At 36.1% G+C, this 12,531-nt stretch overlaps 1 protein-coding gene across 1 annotated transcript; it reads left to right on the forward strand.

Annotated features, from left to right (window-relative positions):
* The first annotated feature begins 1,869 nt into the window (after positions 1-1,869).
* On the forward strand, positions 1,870-12,044 carry LOC105626418 (laminin subunit beta-1). Its single transcript, XM_012207718.1, has 14 exons — positions 1,870-1,930; positions 3,275-3,319; positions 3,537-3,623; positions 4,267-4,492; positions 4,800-5,096; positions 5,503-6,065; positions 6,271-6,450; positions 6,780-7,105; positions 7,352-7,762; positions 7,868-8,063; positions 8,176-8,622; positions 8,991-9,498; positions 9,815-10,898; positions 11,076-12,044. The coding sequence occupies exons 1-14, from the start codon at positions 1,870-1,872 to the stop codon at positions 12,042-12,044; spliced, it is 5,400 nt and encodes a 1,799-aa protein (XP_012063108.1).
* Positions 12,045-12,531: the final 487 nt, after the last annotated feature.

Genomic DNA, 12,531 nt, shown 5'->3' on the forward strand with positions numbered 1-12,531 from the left:
GAGAGAGAGAGAGAAAGGTTTTGCTCAAATATTTAAAAATTTAATTAGATACACAGATCTGAAAACAATTTTATATTGGAATAGCAGAAATATCTATTTCTTTAAGCATGATAGTAATGTTGCAAAAAATATCGACATTTTAGTAATAAATTTGTCCTACATACATAATTATTTTGATGATCCAACAAAGTTATTTTCAGATATTTTGTATCTAATTTTGTTTAATGCCCCATAATCGTATTTTCAGTGTAATTATATATAAATTGAACTTTGAATTCATAACATTTATATTTCATAATATTTATTTATATATATTCATAATATTTCATAATATTTATTTATAATATTCATATATTTATTCATAATATTTATTTATATATGTCATAATCAAAATGTTAACTTTAGTAAATGTATACATTGATTACAGCACAGACTACAATAAGTGTATGCTTTTACTGAGTTAGCACTTTGATTGTGACATAATATAAATAGGTAATATTTGATACATTGATATTTAATGATCATTTGAAACTTTTCTAAAACACGCGTTGGTCACTTTTTATATACCCGGTGCAAAAAATAAAGCCATATCTAGACAGATATATCTAAGATTTGAAGATCAAAATGTCAATAATTTAAAAAAAATGACAATTTTCACGCAAACATAGAAATAGGAAAAACCTATGTTTACTCTGGAATTTCAGTGACCTGCGTTTGAACCTTTTCCCCATCATCTACGAGGATCGCATTCCTCTCGCAAAATCTTTCTTCTCTCGAGTCTCGTCTATGGCCTTTACGGCTGACCATTCGGTCCCACTCGTCGCTTTACAAGCCCAAGTCATTTTCCCTCTCCGTTCCGTGCCACCCGTGATGTACGGCACTGACGGGCACGAGACTCGGAGGTTCGGAACGAAGTCGTGACTCGACTCGACAAGTCGAGGGACTCACTTGTGAGAGACGGCGTCACGAGGCGCGTCCGTGAGGCCGCGTTTTTCATTTTCCATCGCCCGCCGCGTTTTGCGACGGTGCTCCCGCACCTGTCAGACGGTTCCGCCGTGTTATCGCACGTGGATAACAGACACGGAACTTAGTGGCCACGAGAAGAAACCGAGGGGATTCGGGCAGAAAGGAATTCCGATCTCGGTCAGCGACGTTCGTACCGACTTCGGAGGAGAACGCGGCGGCTATTGTCTCTCGAGGGAAAGAAGAAATATCCGAACGGTGCACATTAGGAAACCAGGAACGCTATTTTAGCGTGTACGCTAACGTAGCTGAACTTTATTAGACGGAGGACGGCATCGTTAATTGCAACGGAAATCACTTTTTCGTTCCGCAGTGCGCGAAAGTGTGTTTCGCATCGTTCTGTGAGTCAATCAAAATATATCTTGCTATCTCAAAATGTAATAATTTGTCTATGATTCAGGATTTGATATGAAGAATTATTTTTTAAAAAATTTACTAATATTATAATGTCTTATAATGTATTTTTGTTTCAAGAGAGATTGTTAAATAATTTTTAAAATTAAAAATCGTTAAATGCTTGTTCTAATTATTTATTTTATTGAGTGCGGTTTAAAAATTAATAATATAGTGTTTATTAATTTATACATATAAAGCAAAATTAATTAAAAAAATAATATTAATATTATTAATAATATTTGTCATGTATATAATAATTTACTGATTATAAACATAATCATTTTTCATCTTGTTCGAATAAAATAAATTATGTAGTTAACTAAATTTTTCGCGATATATCAACGATTTGTAATATTTTGGAAATATTTTGTCGTAGAAATTTTCGAATCATCGTCGATGGCTTAGCACTGTTGCAAAAAATCCACAAAGATAGAAAAAAGAAACGGAAAAATGCTTCATTATGGGCACGTGGCTTTCGCAGCTTTAATTATTATAATTATTACTTTAGCAGGTATGTAATAGTCGATATATTAATTTCTATTAGAGTTAGTTTTTTACAAAGTAATTAAACTTTAAATTGGAAATGCTTGAGAGATCCAACATAAAAATTAGTGTTCTCAGAATTAATACTCTTTCCTTTATAAATTAAATACTCTTTTAAATTTAAAAAATTTAAAAAATGCTTCATTATGAACACGTGGCTCCCGCAGCTTTAATTATTATAATTATTACTTTAGCAGGTATATAATAATCGATATATTAATTTCTATTAGAGCTAGTTTTTACAAAGAAAAACTTTAAAAATGGAAATGCTTGAGAGAGCCAACATAAAAATTAGTGTTCTCAGAATTAATACTCTTTCCTTTATAAATTAAATATGCTTTTAAATTAAACAATACTTATATAGATTAAAGTTTTTCGGTATCGTTTGAACGCTGCTCGCATTTTCACTGCTTATTTTAACGCCATTTTTGCGTTGCGTATATTACGTGCAAAAGAATCAAATTTATAAAATTCTTTTTCTCGGAAACATCGTTCATCCCATTCATATACGAAAAGACTGTTTATCCATTATGATTAGATAGCGACATGACCTCGCGACCTGCCTTCCTTTTGAAATCGGAGAGCTCGTTTTGATTTCTAAAATCCAGTCACCCTACAAAGACATCTTCGCACGAAATTATCAAACAAGATTATTCAACGAATAGCACAGATCAAGTTGCACATAATTGTTTATAATGTATGCACGTGACAATATCATTGTAGTAAAGATACATTGCAGATATGTCTCAGTAAACTATTTTTTTTAATTTACAAATACTTTTTTAAAAATCGATTTGTAATCAAGAGAAATTAGATCAAAGATATTTGATATAAGAAATTAAAAGATCTCACAGCGAAAAGTGATCTGAATTTTCGCTGAATCGAGTTGATTGAAAGATCTATTTGAAACACTTCGTATTTTATTGAAGCTTAAATATATTTTCCAGAGTTGAGACTTCACTCATAAACATCCGGTTGTCTCTTGCGATAGCCTCTACCGGTAGTAGAACATCTCTTGATAACCGGTACATTCTAGCGTACATTTGAAACAATTCTGGGATAAAATTGTCCTATATTTATATTAATAGATGTTAATAATGACGTACCCATTATTACCGCGCGTTTAAAAAAAATCGATGAACAGAGCCAATCGTTGCATCTTACGTAATTCATTTCTTAATGAAAAATTATTGTTTTATGTCGTTTATTTATTTATTTATTTGTATTTTTATTGTTCATTTATTGTTCCTCGAAAAGGAACAATAAAAACATACATTTAATATTAAATATAAACGTTTAAATTTTTTTGTAGGACCTGCGAGTTCACAACATGTACGGGACAAAGTACCATCCAGAGGTAAGATTCAAAATCTCTTCTTAGAATTTATTTCTTTATTCGCCCTTTTCTTCATGAAAGAAAACGATCATCACAAAACGATCGTTGTAACACGTAGCATTATCAATGATCTTATCAGAGAATGTCAAGTGGTGAAAAATGCGATAAAACTTTCGCGACAACTAGGACATTATATATTTATGCACAAAATACAAAGACAAAAATGGGGGTGTTATAGGGTCGGTGCAAAGAGGAGATATGTCACCTATGGATGTGGTGACAGAACGTCGTAATCGGCTAGGGCCGATCATTCCCACGTCAAGAGGTAGACAAAATATGTTACTTCGGGAAGAAGGCAACTATATATTTTGTCATAAAAAGATCCCCTGACAAATTTAACTTGAGAAAATTCTAACTTGGATAATAGTTTATATATTACTAGCTAACAACGAGAGAAAGAGATTTCGTGTTTGTTGTAGCTAATTTTTGTTTTATCAGTTTGGATGTTCATGTTTAAATATATTTATTACACTGGAAGAAAAATGGTTGCATGATTTATAAATTTATGTATAGTCACTTTTGGTGCCAACTATTATATATATTTTTTTAGTAAAATTATAAATATATATAATAAAATAGTAATAACAATAAAAATAAAATTCCATATCATATAATTATAGTCACAAATATCAAACATTTTTCTCTCAGTGCAGATGTATGTTTATGTGATGTATATTTCGGTTCCTTCCATGGCTCCCATAATGTGATAAAGGTACACAATGCTAATCGATCACAAAAACTAATTGGTAATCGGGAAACTGTATCTTCCTCTACATATATTTAACTCGTATAATCGGCATGATATAATGCAATGGTATCCTAATTACAGGAGAAGAGAATAACCACACGGCTAACAAAATCTGCATTTCGAGTTATAAAAGATTAACGAGAAATTTTGTCTCATGTAGGATCGCACGCGAAAAGACCGCATCCCTGCGAACAGAGCTCGTGTTATCCCGCAACCGGGAACTTGCTAATCGGTCGTAAAGACAAACTGACTGCTTCGTCGACATGCGGTCTTCATGGTCCTGAAAGATTCTGCATTGTTTCTCATCTTAAAGACAGAAAGAAATGCTTCTTCTGCGATGCATCGATACCAAAACAACAGCATAATATTGAGAACATTGTGAGCGGGTAAGATTATTTTACTTTATTGCTGCAATCTTCTATATCGCGAAATAAATCCAATGTACATAATTTACTGTGAGAAATAGATTATGTTAAATATGTTGTTCATTAAGCACCGTGTTGATTCTCATTTGGTTTATCTTTTTTTCATTTTGATTTATTCTTTATATTATTCCTTTTTGTTATATTATTTAAATCTTATTTATTAATTAAATCCAATGGCATTTAAAATAATAATGAATAAAAATATGTGTTAAAAATAAATAACAACAATCTAACGTACACTAAATAATTTGAAAATTATAAATTTCAGGTCGTGGTGGCAAGCCGAAAATGGAGTGGAAAACGTCACGATACGCTTCGATCTTGAGGCAGAGTTTCACTTTACGCATATCATTATTCGCTTCCAAACTTTCCGACCGGCTGCTATGTTGATCGAACGATCGTACGATTTTGGAAAAACCTGGCAGGTATATCGGTATTTCGCTCATAACTGCGAGCATTACTTCCCCGATATCCCGACTCATCAACCTCAAAGATTAACAGATGTCATCTGCGAAACGAGATATTCAGCTGTTGCACCGTCCACTGGCGGTGACGTAATTTTCAGGTAGGAAATGTACATAATTTAATAGTACTATTTATAGTAATAATGTAATCTTATAGATTCTCTCAAATTCAACAAATTCCAAAAAATTATTTTTTGGAATAAAGATTCTATTTTCTGGAATAAAGATTTAAGATTGTGTGCTAACTATTGCACGCTGACTCTCATTCGCCCTGTTTTTTAGTATTATTTATCATTAATCATCTTTCTCATTTAATATATTATTTATTTTTGTTTTAAATTTTATTATATTGTGCAAATGTTTTGCTTTTATTTCAATTTTTTTACGTAAAGAAACTGCACTAGTTATACAATTCAAATTATTATAATTATTAATTATGAATTGATAATTATTAGTCACGTTATTCGAAAACGTTATTTATATTTATAAATAACTGATATATTTTAGGGTGTTACCACGAAATTTGGAAATAGATAATCCTTATTCGAAGGAAGTCCAGAATCTATTGAAGATCACCAATCTCAGAATCATCATGACTAGACTCCATACTCTAGGCGATGATTTGCTCGACGATCGGGCTGAGATTCGCGAGAAATATTATTACGCCATCCAAGATATGGTGATTCGTGGTTCGTGTTCTTGTTATGGACACGCCTCTAGATGTTTACCGTTACCAGGAGTCTCTGATGAAGAGAACATGGTCCACGGCAGATGTGAGTGTACACACAATACTAAAGGTCTCAATTGTGAGAGTTGCGAAGACTTCTACAATGATCTGCCGTGGAAGCCCGCTGTCGGCAAACAAACGAACGCTTGTAGACCTTGCAATTGCAACAATCATACCAATTCTTGTCACTTCGACGAAATGGTCTATGAGAGATCGGGCAGAGTGTCCGGCGGAGTCTGCGACGATTGCCAGCATAATACGCGAGGGCAGAATTGCGAACAGTGCAAGCCATTCTATTATCACGACGTGACGAAGGATATCTCTGATCCAGAAGCTTGTCAACGTAAGTTTTCAATCTGTGTATCAGTCTCTTTATGTATAATTTTTATATATAATTTAATATGATTCAATATGAAATTATTATCTGTGCTTGTTTTATAAATAAAAGATAAATATAAATATAGATTGCAGATTGCAGTTAATAATAGAATAAATTTGTACATATGTGAGAGAAATATCGTGAAATATATAGGTTTTCTTCTTCGCAGCCTGTGACTGTGACCTAGGCGGATCCTTGGATGATGGCATATGCGACTCAAGAACTGATCCTCTAAGTGGCGATGAGTCTGGACGCTGTCACTGTAAAGCGAATGTTGATGGGCGTCGTTGTGACCGCTGTAAAAACGGCTTCTGGAATTTCGATCCCGACAGTCCAGAGGGATGTCAAGGTAACAAAAGAAGTTATTACTCTGCATATTCCATTAAAAGACGTAATCATTTCAATACTTTTACATAATATTTTAATAAATAAATAAATATTTATTATATTTTTAATAAGAAAAAAGAGAGAGAGCTTATATATTATTTATTAGTCTGCATTGATTATTTTTCAAATTCAATTTATAATCTTTCCCTCCAGGAAATATTAATTAATGTTATGTCAATGATAACGAGAGTTAGTTTGAAATTTTAATAGATTCTATTTCGCGGTAAAAAAAGTTTGTTCATAATAGTTCGTTCTTAAAACTCATATAAAAAACTACTTTTGTAATTACAGCCTGCACTTGTAATATCTTGGGTACCATCGATAATCAGGGTTGCAACGTGGTAACCGGTGAATGCACGTGCAAACGGTATGTCACAGCGCGTGATTGCAATCAATGCTTACCGGAGTATTGGGGACTCTCCGAGGACCGCGATGGATGCAAACCATGCGATTGCGATCCTGGTGGATCCTACGAAAATTCCTGTGACGTCATCACCGGTCAGTGCAGATGCAGACCACACGTCAGCGGGAGAACTTGCAATCAACCAGAGCAAAGTTACTACACCGGCTCGCTTGATTTTCTCATTTACGAAGGAGAGTTGTCTAGGGCTACTGATGTAAGTTTATCAAATTAAATAAAATATGTAAATTAAATATATTTATAAGTATTAATTTTTATTCCAATACTGCAACATGATAAAATATAAAATACGATCACACGAAAGACATAACAAGAAGAAAGAGTTATTTCTTTCTTTAATATGTATATATACATATAAAATTTTGCAAAGCATTAATTATATATTACTCAGATTTTTCAGAATTTTTATTATTTTAGAATTGAATCGCAAATTCGTTTTCAGAATTGTCAAGTGGTGATCAGAGAGCCTTATCGCGATGGTAGGAACAGCACGTGGACCGGTACAGGTTTCATGAAGGCCCTCGAGGGCTCGGTATTGAATTTCACTATCGACGATATTCGCAGATCAATGTGGTATGATGTGATTGTACGATATGAACCGGTGCATCCAGGAGTTTGGGAGGACGTGCAGGTTATTCTTGAGAGAGATAGTTTACCTGATCCTAATGGACCGTGTGCGGATTGGAAACCTGAATACGATCATCTATGGGTTCAGTTACCTCTACGTTCGAGAAGTGCCGTGGCACAACCATCTGTATGTTTAGAGGCAGGAAAACGTTACAATCTTTTGCTGCAATTCCGCAAATTTAACAGCCACGTGGACACGCCTTTAGCCTCCATCCTGGTTGATTCGGTAATATATTTTATTTCGATTATGTCGTCAATTGTCAGAAAATTATATTCAGTTGATTGTAATAGATACTTTATACTTACTCGTGTGCTTGTATGATCTCTGCAGATTGTTTTGAAGCCAAGGATAGACGTGATACCCTTCTTCAAGGCGCCGGGTCTGGGTGAACTGCGTCGCCAAGAATACGAACGTTACCACTGTAATGAAATATATAACGATGTCAACAGTGTGTGGAATAATGTACCCGATATCTGCAGGAAGTATCAAAATAGCATTGGTTATTATGTCTTCGATGGTGCTCATTGTAAGTTTAACTATTTAATATTGTTTATTCTTTGTTGATATACCTTAATTTTATGTCGTTTTATCTTTTTCATTTAATCACACACTCATAAGAGCACGATGTTGAATTTTAGCTTGCGAATGTAATCCAACGGGTTCTCGCAGTCTTCTATGCAAGAACTATGGCGGGATGTGCCCGTGCAAGCCAAATGTAGTTGGTAGACGTTGTGATCGTTGCGCACCGGGAACCTACGGATTCGGTCCGGAGGGATGCATTCCCTGCGATTGTGACGGCGTCGGTGCACTCGACAATTTCTGCGACGTCGAAACCGGACGCTGCAAATGTCGTCCCAACACCTACGGCAGAACCTGCGGTCAATGTGAGCCTGGCTTCTGGAACTTCCCTCATTGCCAACGTTGTGAGTGTCACGGACATGCGGACAGTTGCGACTCGAAGACCGGAGCCTGCATCAATTGTCGAGATTTCACCACCGGGCATAATTGCGATCGTTGCGTTGACGATTTCTATGGCGATCCGCGGATTGGTGTAGATATACCTTGCAGAGCGTGTCCTTGTCCAGGTGAGTATACATTTCAGAAGAGATTTTACATTTTTTTACAAATCTAAAATTAAAATATCAGTTTTATCAGAGAAATATTTATATCCTACCAAAAATAAATTATATTCCTCATGTTTGTAATCATATCTGTATTAGATTCTTTTTTTTTACAATATAAAATTCAGTTTTTTAATAATTTAAATATTAGTAATATACACACACATATATTGGAAATTGTGGATTATTATAGTTGATTAAAGTTAGTTATTTATTTGCGTTTTTTGTTATTGAAGTAAGAAATAAGTTTCTTTTGTTAATCTATATATATTTGTTAATCTATATAATTTTTGTTATTTATTTATTGTCACCATTATATTTCCTTTTAACAGGCACACGTGAGTCCGGTCATTCCTACGCCAACAGCTGTTCATTAGACTCAATAACGCAGGATGTAGTGTGCGAATGTTTCGAGGGATACTCCGGGCCCCGCTGCGAGCATTGTGCCGAGAATTATTTCGGCAACCCGGAGATATCAGGTGGTAGCTGTCAACTCTGTAACTGTAACAATAACACAGATTTACGTCGTGTCGGCAACTGCGATCCGCACACCGGTCATTGTCTCCAATGTCTTTTCAACACTGACGGTTATACTTGCGAGGTGTGCAAGGCAGGGTTCTACGGAGACGCTCTACGGCAGAATTGTCAAGACTGTAGATGTAACGTCCTAGGCACCGATAAAACCGCGGGATCGTGCGACCATCGTACCGGACAATGTCCGTGTCTGCCTCACGTCATAGGACAGCTTTGCGACTCCTGCGAGGAAAATCATTGGAGAATAGCCAGCGGACAAGGTTGCGATCCTTGCGAGTGCGATGTAGTTGGAAGTATTTCGGACAGGTTTGTCTATGATTTTTGTAAAAATAAAAACTGCGATTTCTTATCACAAAAATATTTTTTATGAATGTATAAAATCATTGATAGATCTTACTGGCATATTTAAATGAATAATTTAATATCAATAGTCTGATTAATTTTTTTTCACAGCAGAAAATTAATTAAAATGTAATTTTTTAATTTTTAATTTTTCTCAAGTTAAAGATTAATTTATTTAAAAACGTCGATCAATTCAGAGAGCCCATTAATTCAAGGAAGGATTAAATAAAACAACTAATTAAAATATTGTTATACTAATAAGTATAAATTCTGTGTGTAGATGCAATCCCTACGACGGTACTTGCGAGTGCAAACCAGGATTTGGTGGCAGGCGGTGCAATGAGTGTCAAACAAACTTCTGGGGAAATCCGAACGTGGAATGTTATCCATGCGAATGTGACGTGATCGGTTCCGCCAGCCAGCAATGTGATAGGGAGACCGGAGTATGCGTTTGCCATAAGGGTATCGGCGGTGAGAAGTGCGATCAATGCGACCGTGGCTACCACGGCGAAGCTCCGCAGTGCAGCCCTTGTGGTGAATGCTTCGACAATTGGGATCTGATATTGGATGGTCTTAGGAACAAGACATACGCGGTCATTCAGGAGGCCTCAAGGATACAGAAGGTTGGTACGACCGGTGTTTACAGTCAGGAATTCGACGACATGGAGGAATCCCTAAATGAAGTACAAGACTTAATTAGCAACACTACCATTCGGAGTCAAGATTTAGACGCGTTGGACAACTTGGCTGAAGAATTGGCGAAGAATATCTCCGAATCGGCCAGACAATTGGACGAAGCGAATAATCACTTGGAGAATCTCAGTCAACGAGTTAATCTTGGTGACGTTGCGTTGAAGAAATTGAGGAACAGGACTAACAGCTTGCATGAGGCCGCCGCTGATTTGCGGGAGAATGCCACCAGATTACAAGAAGAGAATGTTTTAGGCGCTCTCAATGTAACTCAGCAGATGGCAGAGCAATCCAGACAAGCCGAGAAAATGGCAAACGACTCTACGAATGTCCTGGGCGATGCAGAGCGATTCCGTAAGCATACTGAGAACCTCCTGGCGAAAAATCGGGCATCCGTGGACGAGGCTCAAGAAAGAAACAAGGAGTCATTGACGAAGTTGAATGAGAAATTGAAGACGTTCCGTATGGCGGTACCTGAGCTAAATCTACGCATGTGTGGTGACAATGTAACGGAATGCAGTAGCGTCTGCGGCGGTGCGGGTTGTGGCACTTGTGGAGGATTATCTTGTGACGTAGGTGCGGTTAGCAAGGCTAATCAAGCTTTAGACGTTGCCAAACAGCAAGCTGCCAAGATCAAGAGTCATAAGGATGATGCCGAACAATTATTACGTAATGTAATTATCACTAATTCTTAAAATATTTAAAAAAAATTTTTTTAAATGCATTATTTATTATGTATATTAAACAAATTATATTATTATAAATGCTTATAGAATTTTATAAATAGCTTCTTTGTTTTATTTTATTCATTGTCTCTATAACAATTTGTAATTTTTTCAATTAATCCTCAGATGAGCCAAATCAAGCAAGATGCAACAGCGGCAAGATCAAACGCTCAAGATGCTTTCAATATTGCATGGGAGGCACAAAGCTTCTTTGAGAAGCTTGCTAAGAATATGGCAAATATGATCAAACAAATGTTGAGTACTCAGGATGAGGATCAACCTACACCAGCTATGGTAAGAGCTCTTGCGTACGCAATACTCGCGAGGAATATCCAGCTGGAGCCGGATCAAATCGCACAGTTGGCCGATCGCATCGAGGATATGGTAGGTTCTCTCACTGATTCTGAGAAGATTCTCGCCGATACCAAAGATGATCTACGGTTGGCACATGACCTCGAGGAACGTGCTAATCAAATTAAATCAACAGCCATCGAGAAACAAGTCTTGGCGAACAAAATGATTTTGCTATTGAACGACGCACAAAAGGCGCAACATCTGGCGCAGGACGCGATCGATAAGGCGGAAGCTGACGTGTCCAAATCGCAGAAAGATCTCGCGGACATTGCCGATGTAACAAAGGCTGCTCAGATCCAAGCTAACAGCACCACACAAACGGTAGAAGCATTAGATGCCCGTTTAAAGCAACTTCAGACGCAATCTGCAAAGAACAGTTTCGTCCTAACGGAGATCGGCACAGAAGCAAAGAAAGTCGCCGATGAGGCACAAGCAATCGACGGCAAGACGAAAAAACTGTCGGAGGAATACAAGAGGGCGGATGAATCACTGAATCAGCGAGTCAACAAGACCAAAGGCGATATTCAGCGGGCGAAGAGACTCTTAACGCGTGCTTCCGAGCTAACAGCAGATACATCGACTAAGTCCAAAGATCTGGACGGCATGGAGAGTGTTTATAAGGAAAATGAACGACTGTTGAAGGAATTAATGGGCGATGTAGACATGCTGATGATGGAAATGGAAAGAAACATGGCGGAGATCGAGAAAAAGTCGCAGTTATACAGACAGTGTTCTGCTTAAAATCATCGCAATCGGTTAGGAAGTCACTTATCTTCCGATTGAATTTCATCTGCAAAGTACGATACATACCCATAACCAGTGGATCTTCTCTTCCCTATTACGTTTGATATAAATCTGTCCACGCGGTAGAATGTCTCTTGCTTCATAGACTCCAAGATCTCTTTCCAATGTATATGTCTCATTACATTTTATTGCGAGATATAGGTCTTAGCAAGATCGGTGCTTTATACTCGTGCAATAGCCGTGAGTTTTACCTTGATTTATAGGAAATGGATACGCATATTTACATATTACATGCACACATATATATATATATATATATATATATATATATATATATATATATATATATATATATACGTACTAACTTACTTACTTATTAATTAATTATAGTAAGTAAGTAGTAGTAGTTATTATTAGTTAGTAGTACTAATAAGTAGGTAGACGGTACTAAGTTAAGTTAAGTTAAGTAAGTAAGTAGTATTAC

The sequence above is a fragment of the Atta cephalotes genome, assembly GCF_000143395.1.
Source record: "Atta cephalotes unplaced genomic scaffold scaffold00005, whole genome shotgun sequence".
Lineage (NCBI taxonomy): Eukaryota > Metazoa > Arthropoda > Insecta > Hymenoptera > Formicidae > Atta > Atta cephalotes.